Source organism: Amphiura filiformis, chromosome 2 (assembly GCF_039555335.1).
Source record: "Amphiura filiformis chromosome 2, Afil_fr2py, whole genome shotgun sequence".
NCBI classification, from domain to species: Eukaryota; Metazoa; Echinodermata; class Ophiuroidea; order Amphilepidida; family Amphiuridae; genus Amphiura; species Amphiura filiformis.
In genome coordinates, this window is record NC_092629.1 from 50684261 (window position 1) to 50706373 (window position 22113).

Below are 22113 nucleotides of genomic sequence, written 5' to 3' on the forward strand. Positions count from 1 at the left end.
GGAGCAAATTTGGGCATTTTTCCCCCGAATGACCAACAAAAGGGGGGGCATGGCCCCCCCTTTGCGCACGCCACTGAATTATGGGTCAACCCCATCATCAAAAGCATATAAACTCAATTTTCCCAGGAAAATGTGTGGTCATTTTTTTCAGGTCTCCCCCCCCCCTTAGGAGGGTTAAAAACTTTTCAGGGCCCTTGATGTAAACCAAATCAAAAAAAAAAAAAAAAAAAAAAAAAAGTGATTTCTTACGAGACAGATACATATCCATGTACATGTGTGGTAAATCAAAGAAATTAAAATACAAAGAAAGAATCATTGCCATCTACAGGTCAAAATTGACCTTCCACTTTCTGAAATCATATTAAAGTACGGTACTTTCCTTTAGCAATATTCCACACACTCCAAGTGGACACCAGTTACATCAGGCGTACCACAGGGCTCCGTCTTAGGGCCAACCCTTTTTCTACTTTATATTAACGATATTGTGTCCGACGTGAGTTCCACCCTCCGTCTGTTTGCGGACGATAGCATTTTATACAGGGAAATAAACAACACCGAAGACCAAATAAAGCTCCAAAATGACCTTCAAAAAGTCTTCAATTGGGCCGACCAATGGCAAATGTGTTTTAATGCATCAAAATGTGAGTTCCTTCAAATTACACGCAAAACCAAACCGCTGAAGCACATCTACAGTGTGGACGGTCAAAACATCACTGAATCTTCTAAACATAAGTACCTGGGAGTTACCATCAACAAGCACCTAGACTGGAAAGACCACGTGCAGAGTATAACATCCAGAGCTCGTAGCACTCTAGGCGTCCTCAGGCGAAATTTATCTGCCTGCCCCAGGGAAGTTAAGGAGCGTGCATACCAAGCCTTAGTGCGCCCGAAGTTGGAGTATTCGTCAGCAGCTTGGAGCCCATATGCCAGTGGTCAAGTGAATTCCTTGGAATCTGTGCCAGCGTCAGGCGGCTCGGTTTGTCACTAATAACTACGAAAGGACAGCCAGCGTTACTGAGATGCTCCAGGACCTGTGGGATTCTCTATCTACTCGTAGGCTGCTTCAACTATGTTCTATGTTTTATAAGATCAAATATGGACTTGTTAACATCCCCTTTCCGAGTTGTGTTATTCCATCCAACCGACCGGGAAGAGTCTCCAACATCTGCTGCTACCAAAACATCCAGGCCAGGGTTAACTCCTACAGATTTTCCTACTTCGTGCGCATCATACCTATTTGGAATAGGCTTCCTACATCTGTGGTGATAGCTCCTTCACTTCACACATTCCAGAGTTTGGCACTACCAATCCTGAGGGATATGCAGCCAACCTCAACGCATCACAAAATCTAAGGAGCAGTGGTTTTTTACTTGCACCCCCTCAATGTTTTTTTTGAGCACGATTAGCACGTCAGCACAGCACAACTCCTTGGACAAGTTTTCAGCTTCTTCTGGAGTATACAATTCAAGATTCAAGATTCAAGATTATAAATACTAAATCTTCCTCTTTGATAGGAGAAATAATCTAAGAGCCCTGAAAGAAGGGATCACAGTAGAGAATTTGGAGCTATACGGTATAGATTTGTGAAAACTTTGCCATTCTAAATATGTATTATACTTGTATGTACTTTAGACAAACAATTTAGCATTTTATAATAATACTACTTTACTAGGCTCAAAAGTTTCCATAATTCTGATGATGTCACCTACTTATTATTCACTATCAATTTTATATTCCAGGAATATAGCACTTGCTGAACTTTTCAGGATCCCTCCCCTGTGTATTATAACAAGTTTTGACATAATCCGAGAAAAAGAAGATAATTATTCCCCCCTCCTCCCTCACACACATGACACATTGGCCAAATATTAAATGTCATTGTCAACAACCTGCTAAATTACTATCTGTTTCTAAAAAGTGAAATCCTAAAATTAAATGATCCAGAAAATTCAAAATTTATTATGAGTTTTGAGAATTTGGTACCAAAGAAAATGAACTAGAAACACTGATCTGTTTGTTGATGATTGATTGATTGATTGATTGCCCAGCTGATCGCGATTTCAAGCAAATTTGTGTGTGTGTAAAATCGCTCTTCTTTATCACATTTTAAGTTGATTTAGAACACTAAGCTTAGCTTTAAGTACAAGGTAAGTTAAGAGTACTGTACAAAACCTCAAAAGAGTACAGACCGTATTAACAGACGCACATTGGTTGATTTATTTTATTACAGGCGCACAACATTGTCATGAAAAAAAAACATTCTCAGTTCAATTCAATCATCTGATCATCATGACTTCTCAACAACAGCATGTGTGGGTATACCGGGTGGGTACATACATACATACATACAACGGCATTTATATAGCGCAATTTCAAAGAAATGATCATTGCACTCCGGGATTGCACTTTACAGAAAAACTTACCCTACTACTATATCTGGTTCCATACAGCAATACGCAGTATTGCTGTCTGGTGAGCAGGTACGAATTGAGACGTTGTGAATTGAGACGTCGGAGCCGGTCAAACACAGAGGACTAGCCTACATCCCGTATCCTACTATCACTCAAACAAGCAAATCTCTTCACGAATTCACTCACCTTGCCTTGCGATCCTACATCATCAGTTGAAACAAACATCTAAGACAAGTTTCCAAAAACAACTTTGTCATTCCTCAAAACTACAAGTAACTTCATTAATAAAAAATTGAAATCATACTATTACCCGTTATTGAAAATTTTGTTCGATTTATGTGAACCAAAAGAACGCATGCGAGTCGAGTTCAGTTTACCAAAATGGTAGCTCCTGCCTCCTGGTCACCTCAGATATGACGTCAGTATCAAGCTGCTTAATAAAAGGTGGATCGGATTGGTTGAAATCAACGCCACGCTTTTGACCTTACAGGGGTCAGAGATATGCATATTCATGTATGAAAACAGCGATGCGGATATAGTATCATCACCGAGAACTGAGAATTGCGACATTTTCGATGTTTGTACCGGGAATTTCAGACACGGAGACTCATGCGGAGATTTGAAAAATTCGTCCAAAGGTAACCAAAGGGTTGGGGATCGCATTTTTAACTATCACTAAATGTTTGAATTGAGGTCGGCTAAAAAGTAGACAGTTTCGGGGACTGTAATTGGTGTAGATGTCACATTTTGAACAGTGAGCGATAAGTGACCAATTTCATGCTCAGCACAAGTGACTATCTTTACACAGGGTAGGCTACCCTACTACTAAAGACTACAAGTCAGGGTTTGGTTTTTGCCGGCAATAACCTGTTTTTGCCGGCAAAGTGGCAAAAACTGTTTTTGCCAGTTTTTGCCTGGTTTAAACCGCAAAATGGCAAAACTGGCAAAAACTCACATTATAGTCACTCAAATATTAAAAAGTGACACAGAAAGCTCATAAACAGTAACACACAACTTTTAACGAATCATTCAACATATTTTTTGTCTCATTAAGTCCTTAAAATGAAAAAGTTTTGAATTTGATACATGCCACATAATCCCACATTTCGGTTAACTGCACTTGAGCAATGAAAACGCATGCCTTTAATTTCTTAATATATTGCTTATAATTACAAAATCTGGCCTTGTTACACGCGGGAACTTATTTTTGTAACTTAATTATTTGTTTTGAGATGAAAAAACTGAACTATAAATTAATGTTGGCCGATACCGATCTGTGAATCGGAGATCGGTGCCGATATGGACTGCATCGGCCTTGAATCTGAATCGGCAGATGAGCTATCAGCTGCCGATCTAGCTTACCGATCTCTGAACTTGACAGTAATAAAAGTACACAACAATTCTTTAAGCTTACCATATTTCCAAAAAACGTTGTTACCACCGCAAGAATCATGTTGTTTCATACTGTATTTTATGGATGTATCCACCCTTTGATAGACCGAATTAAAAACCACAAAATATTATCCACTCAGTGACACGCCCCCGACTGTACAGTGCGTCCCTGGGAAAAATTTGTAAACACTTTAACACTCGACACGTGAAGTCCCTGCGCCCTTCAATGTCGGGTTTCCCAAGGTGAATTTGAGGGCATGTTATTTTTAGAATTGCGCACATTCTCGCTATTCCTCCTCACACGGACGATTTCATCTCTTAATCTCCGAACACGTGAATTCTTTCTGTAAACAACTCTGCACAACCAATCAGGATGGGAATTCCGCGGTATTCCCCAATACGTCATATGCATAAATTATTATAATATCGATGGAGCTGATTTAGCTGCAGGGTCATCGAATCAATTCGCGCAGTGATTCGCCTAACTTGGTACACACGCAAATCAAAGTTGATCGCGGAAAGAAAGAAGAATAAAACAATCAAGAGAAATGCAAGAAACATAAAAGAAGAAAGGAAAAAGAAAAAAAACATAAAAGAAAGAAAAGAAAAAAAGAAAGAAAGAAACCAAGAGAAAGGAAATACCGTAATTAGTACTGAATTGCCCAATATAATGAATATACCTACCCCCTCCAGTAACATACGGGGAATTCCATTAGCTCTACTCAGTTATGACTTAGGTCGTGTTCACACTATGCCTGTTTTGCCCTGGGTCCCGGGTACAACCCGGGTTAGACCCGGGTTGGTTATAAGTGTGAACAGGAAAAAACCTCAAAAAAACCAACCCGGGTCAATTTTTTTCAACCTAGGAAAGAGTAGGTTAAAACCGGGTCAAACCCGGTATGACCGGGTCAATTGTAGTGTGAACAGAAATTCACTGTTTGACCCGCATTACTAGAAGTAAACGCAACCATTATCACCCCATTTCTATTGTGTCTGTCTGCACTGGGAAAAGAATGATTCAGTTCTTTGGCAATAAAATCAATAAACATCTATTCCTGAGATAAGAAAGTTATTTTCATGCAAACAAATTACTAGTATTATCGAATCAAGAAGTATATAACAATTATTTTTGTGCGTTTAAAGACACAGAAGCAACTAGATAAATTACATAAGGTGGAATTAGAAAATAAAATTAAAAAAATTAGCATAGTTAGGCCGGGAGCCTGTTATATATACCGGTAATAGTCAATGACAGAATATGTATACGCCTGCATCATCAGTAGGCTTATAGTATGGTCGTTGGACATTTTGACCCAGAAAAAATTGGTACAAAGCTGATTTTTGCACCGAAGAAGCAGAAGGTATCATAGAATATCATATCCAAAGTCCACCAAAATCCACTTTGGGGAATTCTTTTTATCCAAGATGGCCGCCAAAATGGCTGCCACAACATATAATTAGCTGTATCTCAGCTTCTGAAGCAGATATGATGATGATTTTAGTGTCTTTGAATAGGTTTAAGAGGTCAGGGAATTCAAATTTGCACAAGTCTAACACACTGATGTCTTCATTCACACTGTAATCCAAGATGGCCGCCAAAATGGCCGCCACCACATATGAATAGATATATCTCCGCTTCTGAAGCAGATATGATGATGATTACGGGATGATTATAGTGCACGTGTCTTTGAATAGGTTTAAGAGGTCAATGAATTCAAATTTGTACAAATCTAACACACCTATGTCTTCATTTACACTGGAATCCAAGATGGCCGCCAAAATGGCACCGCATATGATTAGATATAATCTCCGCTTCTGAAGTTCGCTGCGGATGATGATGAATCCAAGATGGCCCCCAACATGGCCACCACCACATGATATAGGGCTAATTATGTATATTTTGGCTTCTGAAGCAGATATGACAATGATATTAGAGTATTTGAACAGGTTTTAGGTGACGCAGAATTCAATTCCGTATTTATCTAAAACCCTTTTGGGAATAAAATAGATGGTCATTGATGCATTTTCATATGGGGAAGAATTATAACCCATATGGGTATATCATTACCATACATGTATGATGTAGTCAGTTCTTTGGCGTTTACTTATATCCTTTCAAAAATATTGATTTGGAGGGAATCAAGGGAATGTTTTAGCATAAAACAGGGAAGAGTTGGGTTAGTAGTTCTTCCCTGCATGGGGAAAAGTGACTAGTGGTGATACTATAGAGCGAATCCAATTTCACGCATTCCTACACCTCAATGGCTGCCAAAGTTGGGTCCCCGGTCGGCTCCATCTCACCTAAAATGTGAAATGATGCGGCCTTGGAGGGTATTTTAAACTGCATTCTATCACCTGTGTTACACGTAGACAAAAGAATAATGTTCTAACATTGGGCAGTCACTACATCAGTTTGGTGAATGCGGGGACCCGTCATGGCCGACCAAATCCTGACCATGGCTTGGCTCGTTGGATTCGTAAATAGGTCATGCACACAAAGATCTATGTGCTGGTTTCTACTTTGCATATATACAAAATCCATTTTCTTTAAGGACACCTAACTATCTAAGGCAGCATTTTGGGGTTCTAAGAGAAGACAGAACCCCATTAGCTCTATGAAAAAAATAGTTTGTCTTCCCTTTTAACCTCAGCTTCAGATCAACATCCTTGATTATCTTCTATGCAATGTCCAAACTGTGCCATGCGACTACCATCTACAGAAGAATTTTAATTATAAGGCTGACTTGTCAGCTTTTTAAAACCAGGGGTGTGAGTCACCACACATAAAAAGAGATGAAAAACAAAAAAAGCATGAAAACAGCTAGCAGAAAGCTATATAATTTGTGAATATACTAAACTTTTGTATAGAACAAGACAGTGTTAAAAAAGCTGGAAATCAAAACCAAAAAAGCTGAACTCTTTATGTATACCCCTGTTAAATAATACAGAGCCTCGAGGTGTTTGACAGTCCAAGTTGACCTGACTTGACTTGACTTACTTGAGCCCTTTAAACCGTTAGTCCTTAGATGCAATATTGCCATGTTCTGGCTATACCAAGAATGTGATATTTGTAGGGAAGCCAGAATAGAACAACTCACAATTAGCTAAAATAAGGCAACAGTTGTATACGAAAAGAATAGTTTCCGGATCTGACAAATACCTACATTTACAGAAGGGAGGAACAAGAAACAAGAAGGAAAGGTATGACACCACATCATGTACATTGTAGCAACAGACATAAAAGTTTCCTTTTGGGTCCACTTTTTGTGGGATTCAGGTTGGGGAAGGATGTGGCCACAGCCCGATAGCGTGAGGGAATAATTTAGATATTTTGGGATGAATAGACAACCCTTCCTACAAGTACATGTATAATCTCCTCAGCGTTTGGGCAATTTTCTCCTCTGCAATCTTCACCATCTTTGCAGCAGGAACATCCTTTATTTCCACAAGAATTCCTGGACTCGGAGGATTTTACATTTGAGTCGTACAAACGTAAGCAAGCTTTGTGTTTGTGACTCCACTTCTGCAACATTTGGACATGGAAAAACAAGTTTGTTGAAGAAGAAAAAAACAACCAGAAGAATTGCAGCCGATATCATCCTGAGGCGGCAGTAGAACAAATTGGTACAGCTTGTTGTCTTATATGGTGGCAGAGAAAAAGATCATTTAAACGGTTTACGGTTCGCTAAATTCATGGCGATGGTATCACCAAACAAAGCATCACTTGATCCACAGAAGCTTCCACCTACTGAAAGAGCAGCATATTTTCAGTCTGCGATTTCTTTTGCAGGTCATACTACGGAGAAAGCTCTCAAACAATGACTTGGGTCCAAAGCAATGGGGTTGGAAACGCTCTGACACCGTACTAGCATTGGAAGACGCAGCACCACAAAGCTTGCTTAAGTTTATACGATGCAAATGTAAACTACCCTCCAGGAATCCTTGTGGAAATAATGGATGTTCCTGTCGCAAAATTGAACAAGTGTCACAGCTTTTGGAGATTGCAGAGGAGAAAATATCCGAAATGCTGAGGCGATTATACTTGCAGATGAGTCCAAAAGACAGCTAATTTGCTTCAGAAGCTGATATATAATAAATAGATATTTATATAGTGCTTTATGCTGTAAACAACCTCAAAGAGCTTGACATTTATTCCACTGTCATTAGAATATGTCGAAACCAGGTTGCAGCCTACAAATGGTGCAGGGTTCATCAGTACAACGACTGTGACTACCCCTAACAGCTTTCCATTGCACCTGGGTGGGGTGAGGGATATCTTGGGTTACAGTGTGAGTGAAGACTTGGTGCTCTAAAATCATTGTCATATCTGCTTCAGAAGCCAAAATATACTTAATTATACCATGTGGTGGTGGCCATTTTGGCGGCCATCTTGGATTCCTGTGTGAATGAAGACATCAGTGTTTTAGAATAGTACAAATTTGAATTCTTTGACATATAAAATATATTCAAGGACACTAAAATCATCATCGTATCTGCTTCAGGAGTGGAGATATATCTAATCATATTTGACGGCGGCCATTTTGGCGGCCATCTTGGATTACAGTGTGAATGAAGACATCAGTGTGTTAGACTTGTGCAAATTTGAATTCTCTGACCTATTAAACCTATTCAAAGACACTAAAATCATCATATCTGCTTCAGAAGCTGAGATACAGCTAGTTATATGTTGTGGCAGCCATTTTGGCGGCCATCTTGGATAAAAAGAATTCCCCAAAGTGGATTTTGGTGGACTTTGGATATGATATTCTATGATACCTTCTGCTTCTTCGGTGCAAAAATCAGCTTTGTACCAATTTTTTCCGGGTTGCACCTGCTTTTCATCTTCAACGACCAGACTATTAGGTAAAATAATCAACCCGGGTCAATTTTCTTCATGAGAGTGGCTATAGTGTGAACAGAGATTTTTGAACCGGGACCGGGTACAACCCGGATTAACTCGGGTCCCGGGTAAATAATTCATATGTGAACATGACCTTAAAAGTCATAACTGAGCATGCGTGATCATTTATTTATAGACGGTCGCCACATTGTCAATATTAAAACTAGTGGCATAGAAATACGAAACCGTACGATGGTACATGTACATCATTTAATGGATTAATGATTAAACTTCCGACAATCGGAGGCACTGAGTGAGTAACGCTGGGACTTGGGGTGTAAAATGGTATTTTATTTGGGTTGATATTGACATGAAAAACCTCTAAAAACGGTCATCATATTACATAGTTACAGGTTTGGGGAATTTAGCTTTGACCGTTAACATTACTGGGGCCCGACTTGAATGAACTTGTACTGGTTGTAAAATAACATTTAAGGAATCTGAATCGGGATCGGATCGGCCCGATCTGCTAATTTTCAGATCGGAGATCGGCAGATCCGATCTTGGGTTGGATCGGCCAACACTACTATAAATCACTTTTTAGTTTTTGCCATTTTTGCCGGCAAAAACTGGCAAAAACTGTTTTTGCCAAGTGGTTAAAACCGCGGTTAAAACCGCGGTTTTTTCCACCTGCGGCAAAAACCTGCGAACCCTGCTACAAGTAAACAAAAATATGCAAAAGAAACAACATAAAATTAGCAATAGTTAAAAAGATGGGTTTTCAGGCTACGTTTGAAAGTAGTAACTGTGGGAGATGACCTAATGGATGAAGGAAGATTGTTCCAGTATAGGTATACATGCAATGCATGCGATGATGGCATGCATGCATGGCAATTATACAGAAGGTGATATCTCCACTTGAAACTCGATTGTCGACTTGGTCCCAGCTGGTTTGTGTTCCTCCATGTCCTCCGTTACTAAAACCATCTGGCAACAACCCCGAAATGACGATCGCTGATGATTGGTTTAATTAAGGGGGTACTACCCCTTCCAAATTCTGTGCCTATTTTTGCATTTTTCTAAAAAATTATAGCGCATTGATGATAAGTAAGATATGTATATTATAGGGGCAAGGTCAGGACTACAACTAATGCACTGGAAATTTTATTTCAGCACCACAGACAACAGTTGTGGAGTTACAGTAAAAAATGAGGGAAACCCACTATTTGATCAATAAATCAATAACTACTTGCCTTGAGTTGCTGAATTTTCAGTGCAGCAGTTGTAGTCCTTGACCTTGCCCCTATAATATACATATCTTACTTGTCACCAATGCGCTATAATTTTTGAGAAAAATGCAAAAATAGGCACAACATTGGGCAGGGTGTAGTACCCCCTTAATGAATTTCCAAATAAAAAGGTTTTCAATTGGCTATAGCTGATGAATTAGGGTGTGACACAAACATTGTAGATACCGCAAACACACAATGTACACTAGCTTGCAGCCACTCTGAGGCGCCAATCGTCTGATATCGCCTTTCATGTCAATCAGCGACTCGCAACGCGTACTCACATATTGTGTTGATTTAAGGTTCGTTCATACTACCACCGCATTTGCGATGCGTTGCTTTGCGATGCCGATATATCGATTACTTTTGCGGCAACTCAAGGCAACTCGTCGCATTTCCAAGTTAAAATGTATTTAACTTTATTGCGATATCGCAATGCAGTAGATGCGGTGCGACAACGCACCGCATCGCAAAGCAACGCATCGCAAATGCGGTGGTAGTATGAACGGACCTTTTTACAGGGATTTATATCACCGCATGGCTGTCCATCACTTGCCTTATTTGGCAACACAATATTTTACGGAGTTAATTCAGCCAATAAGGAAGGACGATTACTATGACTGTGAGGTTGTCGTCAGATGATTTGTTTAGTGATGAAGGAGCACAAATTGGCTGGGACCGAGACTACTTACTCGAGAACTCTAGCGTCGAAATTGTACACGATAGTTACGCATTCGATGCTAGTAGAGTGCGTACTGCGTGGCTATCATTTTTCGGTTGGACAGTGGTGCAATTTTTTTGCACCGGAGGTTATTTATTCTGTAAAATGTTGAAATTTGGATGAAAGTTATTTCGATGAATCAACTGTATCTTTTGAGCAAGATGCAAGATTGGCCTATTTTGGACAGTCTAAAATTTTTGCTGTAGTGTAATTTTAGCAACATTTTTGATGCGATCACCTGTCTGTTGTGATCGACAGTATTTACTTCTGAACTTCCATTGCTTTAAACGGTGTCATGCTTCAGCGAATTCCGACTAGATTTTGAATGCCAATGGTCTCTAGCCTAGAACGTGCAGCTAGCCTATCGGTGAGCAAATTCTTGGCTAGACTTCTCGAGCAAATCTCCACTGCAGGCTTCCCGTTACGTCATTGTGTCCAGACGTGTATTATAAATTAACAAATTTGGACGCAAGTTCAATTCAGATGGCCGATCAAGTATTTTGCGTCTATGTCACATCACATAGTTCACCACGTAAACTTGTATGGCTCAAAGTTCGGACCGCTCGTCAGGGTCTTCTGAGCTAACCACCCGTCTGGCCGTCATTTTAGACAGCCAGTTTGCTCCTGGGACGGGCAAAATTAATGCCTTTGACAGATGCTATTATAAATTGTATGTTTTGAGAAGCTAATTGACCTTTTTAGTAGACCCAATTTGTAGAACAAGGCCATATCAGCACATATTTGAACTCTTTGAACCCCAATGGGCTATAGACGCCTGGTAAATGTTTTAAAGGCCAAATTAGGACAGGCAATTTTATTCAAATGACGGGCAACCCTCAATTTCTAGCTAAGACTCTGGCGCTCGCCATTACAAAATGTAAGTTTACTACCTTTATGTATAAAATTTCCAGATTGTTGACACATGACACATAGGCCCTATATGTGTTCCAAAGAATCTGGATCTGGATCATTTTCCAATTAAGCAGGGAATTTGCATCACACTAGAGTTGACACCCTGTATGAATTTCTCTAGTTTTCATTTGATTGGTCTTTCAGGATCTTTTCTGCAACTGGAAACGAAGATATCAACATGATGATGTGCTAGGATGAAAATAATGAAGCATTTGGCAATACAAGAGGTTGGCAACAGGTGTGTATAGAAAGACTGGACACAATGGCAGGCTTTACTAAGGTAACTAACTGGCATGAGATTTTTCCTCTTTTTTTTGACCAGGAATTCCTATTTTTTTTGTTGTTGTAATGTTGTTGCCTAAATTTCTGCATTATTGTTTCTTTTTAGCCCGTTTTGGAGCAATTTTGCCAGATTGTACATGCTTTTTCTTGATTTTTTTGTAGAATTTTGCATTTTGTGAAATTATGTGTAACCCAGGGGTGGTGAATTATGGGGGGGGGGCATTTTTGTTAGACTACAGTTTGTCCACTCTCAAGTACAAAGTGACAACGCTCGCGTAAACAGTGCGCAGTGCTGCGTCTTTGCTGAGGTATTTGTGCCTTCAAAGTCGGCACAATGTGTGCGTCCGAGTCGGTACTTTGTACTTCAGAGTAGACTGACTGTACAATGTAGGGGGGGAGTGAGGCACAAGTGATTTTTGCACACAGAAAGCTTGGGCACTTATTTCGGTACCTTACAATGAGCTCTGAAAAAGATGAGTAGAATTTAGAAACATGTACACTGTAGGAAAACTTCTCTTTGTGTAAGAGGGTAGTCTTGCCATCAAGACTTCAGTCTTTATCATAAACATAATGACATCTACGGACCTGAGTCTATGGTTACAGTTACTGCAACTATGTAAGAGGGATGCACCAATAGGAGGAATTGGAAGTTAAGAAGAAAAAAGCTCCCCCCCCCCCTACCCAATACATGGGCAAAAAAAAATTTAAAACTTTTCCACAACTTTCCCATCTAACTGACAGTGACATACATTATGACGCATGGGGGGAGGGGGATCCTGACCAAACCTAATGCAAATCCTCCCCTCCCCCATCAACTTCCAGCACTCCCCCTGACAGTCAAATGCTGCATCCCTAAATGGGTTCAAGTAGGTCACTGATGACCTGGTTCCAATGTCGTTGATTACCTTGGTAACATATGTTACCAGTCTATTATAATTAATTAATTAACTCAAAGCTGTTAATTGGTCTGACACTGTTCACAATGAGTTTGACTTCATACTACTACTGTAGGTGAAACCGTTATGAGTGTGGTTATTACAGAGACTTTCTATGTATTAGATTTAGAGGTTAATGACTGCACATCAGTAGTTTTGAGGGTATTGTGAAAAATCTTAACATTTTGCTTTGGAACTGAGGAATATTATAATATTCCAATCCAAGTGTCATAACCTCATACATCTGCCACTTTTCCAATGTACAATGTATTTAAAATTCATTCTAGTGATTGGTTTAAGGGGGTACTACACCCCTGTGGTAAATTTGTGACTATTTTTGCAGTTTTCTTAAAAAATAATAACATACTGGTAACAAAACTTATATTGGGGCAAGGAATCCAATTACTACACTGAAATTTCAGTGATTCAAGACAAGCGGTTCAGTATATATGATCGGAAATGAGGTACATCCTAGCGGTACCTCTTTTCTTATCATAAATAATGTACCGCTTGTCTTGGGTCACTGAAATTCCAGTGTAGTAATTGGATTCCTTGCCCCTATAATATACATAACTTTTTTTACCACTGTGTTATTAGTTTTTGAGAAAAATGCAACAATAGACACAAATTTATCGAGGGGTGTAGTACCCCCTTGAATCATTTTAAACAAATCATGAGGTTAGGCCTTTAAAAAAAAGTTTGATTGGCGTAACCCGAACGACCCTAAAAATAGGCCCGACCCTAGACTTTTTTTTCTTATGTTTTTGCAAAAAATCTTGAAAAAAAAAATTAAATTAAAAAAAAGAAAAGAAAAAGAAAAAAAGTTCCAAGGCCTTTATCATACACCATTCAGCTTAAAATATGTGTGCAAAAATAATACTTAAAAAAAATAAAAAATTTTATGTTACGCCAATCAAACATTTAGGCCTAATGATAAATGCAAGAACTACCAGACATTGAGACTTTCCACTGTACATAAATTTTGGTGTATTCCTAATTTGGGTGTATTTTTTTTTTTGGGTGTATAGACAATTTTCGTAATTGACCACTTCGTAATTGACCACTTCGTGTAATTAAATCATTTGGCCTCGCTTTCAGTTTTGTGCTCCGCTAAATTGGAGTTAGCAGAGCCAAACACGGCTAACAGCGACGAAGTGGTCAATCACGAATATTGTCTATTTCTAATAGTGCATTTGGGTGTATTTCCTAATGCATTTGTATGACTTTAATATAAATACATTTATATTTGATTCAAGTGTATTCCTACATTTGGGTGTACAACAGCGTTCGAAAATTTGGTTGTCCGGTTGCCCGGGACAACTAAAAAAGTCACCGGACAACCAAAAATACTGATTCGGTTGTCCGCAGGACAACCATAAATCTGTAGCCACAAATCACCTTTGTACATACGGACAACCAAAAACTTAGACGGACAACCAGAAATTGTAATCTGGTTGTCCGTGGGACAACCATTTATTTTTCCTTAATTCGAACACTGGTGTACAATATTCCTTTGCATAATTTGAGGGTGTATTTGAGCACATATCCTGGATTCCAGGATATGTGATTTCACTGGCAGAAAAATTGCGGTGGACAACCTGACAAATATTAGTTCTACATCAGTCTACATAATACATGTTGCGGTCATGCAGTATTAAGCCATTGGTCTGGTTTGGTAGTTCAGACTTTGTTGTCCGTTATCAAACCAAGTCAACAATGAACACAGTATCAGATCGCAGGAGATAGGATGCATAGGTGATGAGTGACTACTCTCAAGTCTAGAAATTTGTTCTCGCATTCAGGTTCACACATATTTTCCAGACCAAAGTCACATAGGGGAGACCGGGGAGTGTCCGCCCTCTGGGCAAGTCCGCTCACCCCATGTTTCTAAGTCTGCCCTTGCATCGTGATTCTTAATTTTCCTTCTCCTGCCATTGCTGAAAGCTCAATGTTCTTACAAATGTGGTAGTATTTAGCTACATCATACGTCTTTAAAGTGTAAAAACAATAGCCTTCTAACATGAAAAAAAAAAGGGCGAATATGCCCCCGTGTCCCCTATATGAGTGCAACCAACAAATCACAACAAGCATTATACAAACTTTATCTCTTTCCTTTTTCCTTAAAAAGTGCAGTTCGTAACGCCGCTTTTTAAAGTTATTCCCAATATAATGCACTGTTTGTCAGGGGGTCAAACCCCCACCCTTTTTATTTTTCCCCCACGCTTTTTAGCCAGACACCCTTTTTATCAAAAATTGAACCCCCACCCTTTTCAGTGACCAAAGCTTACAACACTGTTATCAAATTTGGAAGCATGGAAGATTGAACATCGGTGCAAATTTTACAGTCACTTCCGGCCCGTTCCAGGTTCATTTATCACTATCTGCACCATCCTTAAGGCACTTGAAACTTGATTCTGAGTTTAGCGTCCCCCGCCCGCGTTATGAATTTTGTGCCGCATTTGAGATGTAAAATCTGAAAATAATTCATTATTGTGCAAAATTGCTACTAAACCAGCAAGAAAATTTGTTCTGAAAATTTTAAAACCTCTTTCTTTTGTATTTTAAGCCTTCAAAAACTATTAGAAGAATTCATCTAAATATTTGAGCATTGAAAATATACCAATCTTTGACCCTTGCTCTATCCAATTCTTTCAATTATACCTTTGGGATACCAGGGTGGACTAGATTTGAACCGAACCTGACCAAATGTTTTCACCAGCAGTGGCATAGATTTCTTTTTGACATTGGGGGTGGGGGGCAGGGGGATGGGGTTGGAAAATTTTCTAAGCATATTGAAGCTAAATTGGTGAAATATGGTACAGAAGTGGAATAAAGGTTTTTAGGTTAAAATGGCCAAATATGAGGTTAATTTCATCAGAAACTCACATACAGGCTTCAACATTGGGGGGATGATTGTATGGATTCCCCTAGCAGAATATTGGGGGATTTATCCCCCATCCCCCGGGATCTACGCCTATGTTCACCAGATGGATTTATGTTATAAATAATTTAACTAGAAGATACTATTGAAAGCCATGTATATTTTTAACAAATTGGTGACGATAATAATTATTTCATAATGTTCTGCATGATTTTGTTATTATTATATAAATGAGTCACCCCCCCCCCCCCATTTCCCTCCATCCTCAAATGTATACGGAGAGGTCAGTGGAAATCAGAGTCTTGATTTAAAGTTTGGAAAAACAAAAATCAAGATATATTTTTATGAATGTTATATGTGTTACTGACATTATATTGGGACCCAAGATACCCAAATAGAATGAACAGAAGCGCATAAGGATTGCATTGAGAAAAAGGCCGTTTATTATGAATATAATGAAATCTGGAAAATAATGAATAATGAAATAGTTGCCTCATTATGAGCTGGAAAAATGGGACGCTAAACTCAACATCAAGTTTCATTAGCCTAAATAAATCCATTTCAGATTCCAAATTGATGCAGAATTTATCCTCATCTAACAAACCCTCATGATTTTCTTCTTCATGTGAAACATTTGCGACATTATTGGGCTATATTGGCACAATTACTGCATGCATTCATCTTGTGAAAAATATGATCTTTGCCATTTTTTGTGTACATGCATGTGGGCGATTGGTAGTGGGCTGACATCCTGAATCGATGGCGATACATCAGTCTCTACACTGCCGCTGTGGTTCCACTCGCTCCACTTCTAGTGTGGAGCGAGCGGGTCTAAGCGGCTGTGTAGAGACTGATTTGACTAATCATTCCATTCATAAAATTTATGGATCATCGATTTTACTATGGGTGACGTTTACGAGTTGAAAATTAATTTCCGAAATTTTCATTTGAAATTTGCGAACAAAATATGAACGTTTTTGAAGAGATCATCAAATTACTTTATCATAATATATTTTTTCAATTGGTGTCTTTACCCACACGCTTTATATATTGCTCCCACGCTTTTTAGAACCTACCCTTTATACAGCAAAATTTTAACCCCCACCCTTTTTACCGATTTTCGGAATTCCAAACCCCCACGCTGTAGAAAGCGTGCCGGACAAACAATGATATGTCCAATCCAGCCCTTTCCCTTCAATCACTGCATTGTCTTTTTTTATTTTTAAAGACATTTCTTGTTTGGATTATATTGTCATGTATTATCAAATGAAGCATAGCTAAATCCTAATCCTTTTAAAGTTAGATGTACCGTAGTGTAACTGGCAATAAGAGTCAAGGTTTGATATAAACTGGCAATATTTGGAAAGAGCTAAAAACATGAATTTTTAGGGTATTTTTTTCGTATGCTGTGACTATCAGGAAAGCCCAAAGACTTGTTCTACTTTAAGCTTAATTTCAGGTAAATGCATTTTAATATTTGTGACCTGATCTAACATAACATAACATAACAGAAAACTTTTGGTGCGCTGTTCCTTATGACAAGCTCGTAGCGCTTACAAAGTAAAAATAAAAACATCTTAAGATACACAAGCAAAACCTTAAATAAATAACATTATAGAGTACAAACCTTAAATTTATATAATACAAGTCAAGTCTTAAATATAATGATTAACAAAGTAAAACACATCATGGAAAAAGATAGGTCTTAATTGACTTTTTAAAACTCGCGATGGAAGAGGATTCTCTTATTGTGATAGGAAGTTTATTCCATTCCCGTGAAGCACATAAAGTAAAAGTCCTGTCTCCTGCTCTAAGGTGAGCCTTGGGGTAATCCAAACGAAGGAAATCATTGACGGTTCTGAGATTACGGGTTGGATGATAAATATGAAGACAAGTATTCAGATAATCTGGTGCTAAGTGGTTTAGAGTCTTGTAGACGTAGAGGAGCAGTTTGTAGATAATACGCTGTTGGACAGGTAGCCAATGAAGAGCAGACAACAATGGTTGCGATTCGTGCTTGAGGTACATTAAAAACAAGTCGAGCTGCCCAGTTTTGAAGACGTTGAAGACGAAGGACATGTTTATGTGGAATTGAAGACAAGAGACCATTACAGTAATCCAAACGGGACAAAACAAGTGAGCGAGCAGCATGATTACAAGTATCTTTATCAATATATTTCGGTATTCTAGTTAAATTACGTAGATGAAATGTAGTTGTTTTGCATAAATTAGTGATGTGCGTTGTCATAGACATATGGTCACATTTTTTAAGTTGGTACCCCATTGGTGCACATTTGGAAATTTGGTTGAAATCACCTCCTTTTGTACCTTTTTGGTTATATCTCAAATGTAGTTCAAGAAAAGTATGTAAACCCATACATTTCTGGAAAGCTTATGTTTCAAGGATTGCCAATACATTAGTTAGCATTTGAATATACAGGGTGATCGATAGGTAATATAGGGTGTAACCCGGGGGTGTAACAAAATAATTTCACACGAAAAGTTGAATATATTATGCCAGTCTCATCATTTCCCAGTATGTAGTAACTGAAATTCATTTTTATTTTAAGAAAGTACACAGTTTGCCCTTTCTAAAAATACAACATTTGTATCAATTGATTATCTGTACGATCACTATACAGGGTGTGCAAAAAAGCGAACATAATATATTATATGATATGTAATTCCATTGAAGTAGCTCAATATCCTAAGATTACTGACTAAAATCTCAGTTACCCTAAGACCGAGAAACTGAAGAAGCACAAAGACGCAAAAATTGCAATCTCGTTGGCAATCAAACAAGACAACCATTTATTGACTTTTGTTTTCAGACCAACACCAAGTCCCTATGATCTCAGCCGTAAAAGCCATGTATATGAAGGTCAGGAAAATTGAGATGTCAGTGACCAGCGACTGACTCCTGTTTATAGCAGTGGCGCTACCGCAATAATTTTTTCCATAAAACCCCACGTGATCATAATTGCGCGAGGGTGTGCCCCCACCCTGGCATAAATTCTCGGTGTTGGACCTAGAAAAATCATGGCTAACCAACCCGTGATCCACACTTGCCCTAGGGCGTGCCCCCACCCTAAGACTGAATTCGAGTGTTTTGACCCTGAACCCTGGGATCCTTAAAGCAAAATATAATGGCTGGAATTTCAACAATCAATAGGGTACTGGTGTATACAAGTCAAATGCTCCCAGGCGTGTGTCCCAAGACTCAACAGGTGGTCACCTGAAGTTACAAAGGATAAAATATGTTATTACACGACATGAGTATTATTATAATTCAAGAAAAGAGAATTCAAATCCCATTCTTTTTTGCTTGTGCGACTTTTTGCCTTTTCTAAAAGAAAACCTGCACAATACGCTGGTGTTAAATGACACCTGTACAACAGCTCCGACGATGATGAACAACTGCAATTAATAAATACATAATTTAAATATGCAGAATATATTTGCTGATATGTGATCTTGCTCTTCCCATGCTATACAAGAAAGGGAACAATTGTAGCATCAATCTACTAATTGGAACTATTGCTTAATCAAACAATATATATATGCAACTTTTGACGATGTAGGCACTCTCTTATACTCTTGCTAGAACGGAAGTTTTTAAATAAATAATTTTGATGATCAACAAAAGCTCTCCTTTTCCTACATTCTATTTTCACGTATATACAATTAACATACTTTTATTATTTATAATTTTCCTTTAACCCTTCTTGCTGCCAGTTGAGTGCTTTGCCTTTTCAGGCACTATCTTGCAGAACTTACTGTACCTAAAATAAATAAATTTAGCTATTGTTAATTGACATAATTTTTATACTATACATGCTTACGATTTATCATGCAATTCTGCCCAATTGCCCCCAATGGGAGCGGTGGGTGGGAAAATTTTTTAGATGTTGTCTTGTATGATTTCAAACCAACAATGATTTGATCACCAGGATCATGTCCCAAACCCGCGACATGCGACGACTCTCATTGGTTCCCGGGTCAATCACCACAACGCTGACATGACAACATGACCTCTGACCCGGTAAACAAATGGAATCGCCACTTTCACGGCAAGGGCAAATTGAGTTTAACTTGTTGCACATCGTTAAACTTTATTACCCTAAGACCGAGAAACTGAAGAAGCACAAAGAAAAAAAAATTGCAATCTCGTTGGCAATCAAACAAGACAACCATTTATTGACTTTTGTTTTCAGACCAACACCAAGTCCCTATGATCTCAGCCGTAAAAGCCATGTATATGAAGGTCAGGAAAATTGAGATGTCAGTGACCAGCGACTGACTCCTGTTTATAGCAGTGGCCGCTACCGCAATAATTTTTTCCATAAAACCCCACGTGATCATAATTGCGCGAGGGTGTGCCCCCACCCTGGCATAAATTCTCGGTGTTGGACCTAGAAAAATCATGGCTAACCAACCAACACGTGATCCACACTTGCCCTAGGGGCGTGCCCCACCCTAAGACTGAATTCAGTGTTTTGACCCTGAACCCTGGGATCCTTAAAGCAAAATATAATGGCTGGAATTTCAACAATCAATAGGGTACTGGTGTATACAAGTCAAATGCTCCCAGGCGTGTGTCCCAAGACTCAACAGGTGGTCACCTGAAGTTACAAAGGATAAAATATGTTATTACACGACATGAGTATTATTATAATTCAAGAAAAGAGAATTCAAATCCCACACAAGTGACTTATTTATATATGGAACTTGACCAATCACCCCCCCCCCTCCCCCCTTAAATTTGTTTGCTCACTAATTATTTTGCATAAAAATCCCTACACCTCGTCTATAATAGCATCTGGCGGATAGACTATGGACTGAGGTCTGTTATCAAAGTGGACTAATGCGTTTGACAGTGTTTGTTTGAACACTAGCAAGTCAAATGGTGATGGGTGAACACAATCATATAGGTAAATGGGTCTTCCATTCTCATTGCGCCTATTGGAAGTAAAATTTCCAGAATGAACTACAATGTGAGCATTGCCCCCATCTCTTTTTTAATGACCCCATGTGCGTACTTGTTGACATTTCTCATGCATTTTTTTCCTGCCCCCCTGTTTATCTCTTCTGCATAACCTAAGCGAAGCATAATATCTGACCAAATAATTCTGGTGTTTGGCAACACCTCTCTCAACTCGGTCAGGTTCTCTAATACCCTCTGTCTGATATCCCACGTAGGACTTGATAAGATATCATTGGTGCCGACATGCAATATTAATGTAGTGGGGTATGGATTTGTTCTCAAGAGAAATAGCACCCATTTCACAAGGCCTCTACACTTTCCACCAGGCTTTCCGAACCATTGGACTTCACCACCACCATATAGCTGAGTGTTGCTTTGGTCAGCCCGGTACACAATGCTGTCCCCAATGACCCATGTACGCGTTCCATTTGCTGAGGAAGCTATAACAAGGTTAATCGATCAAACCGGCACACATTGAAATTAATTTCATTAAAACTTTTGAAACATTCATGCTTCTTCACCCGAGAATAGGATTTTACATAATGGGCAACACAATATGACGTGTTGCTGAAATAAAACACGACTCTGAAGTGATCTACTCATGCACTCTGATCTCACTATATGGTAGACATACTATAGCTTAATCTGAAGAACATCAATATATTCTCTTCCAGGGCTTGCCACCAAACTATGTTTTCATTTTCTATAAGTTTTTATTTACAACACAGATACAGTTCATGGTGAGAAGATGACATATTGATGATATTCCGACCCATCAGATTCAATCGCCAATGAAACTTTCCAATGTCGGCCGCTTTTTGTCCAACTCTGTAATTATCAAATTTCTATACATGATGTCCATTCACTCCAATGCGAAAGTCCACTACCAATGTAATGACATAATTATTCAGTGGCGCATAATTTTGTTCACCTTTAATTTACATTTTGTTTCATGTATCGCTAGATGTTGGCTGATTGTATAGTCTTTCCTTCTATCTTCAGTAATTTTTAGTCCTCTATTACTGTAGATTATCTAATACTCTAGAAATAACCTGGTGATTGCAGTTGATTGTTTTAATCGTTACTTGTTGTAGAAATAAACTTGTACTTTTTAAAGCTATGATAACCACCTTGATAAGTACTTTCTTGTTAACAATTAGGAATTCCATATCTTCGCTGCCTCTTTAGCCTACAGTAGGCTCACACCAACGTTTAGTAGTCACTAGCAATTGTGGGTATCCAGGTGCACCTGTAATTCAGCGTTCCAGCATCGAAGTGGCAATGACCTCATAAAACACTATGCCATTCAAATATTTGATAAACAGAGAACACAGCATCAGATTCAATTGTCCAATGCAACTTTCTAATGGTGACCGCTATTTTTCGAACAACTCTGTAAAATATTATCAAATTTTTATGCATGTTGTCCCTTCACTCCACTTTAAAGTCCACTGCTAATGTGGCGT

The 22113-nt window shown here is 38.8% G+C and overlaps 1 protein-coding gene across 1 annotated transcript in view; it reads left to right on the forward strand.

The window, feature by feature from the left end:
* Positions 1-2024: 2024 nt before the first annotated feature.
* Positions 2025-22113, forward strand: part of LOC140146340 (breast cancer anti-estrogen resistance protein 1-like) — a 114288-nt gene continuing 94199 nt past the window's right edge. The window contains 2 exon segments of the mRNA XM_072168149.1: positions 2025-2147; positions 11710-11845. Coding sequence (XP_072024250.1) covers positions 11828-11845 — 18 coding nt within the window. The 5' untranslated portion in view covers positions 2025-2147; positions 11710-11827.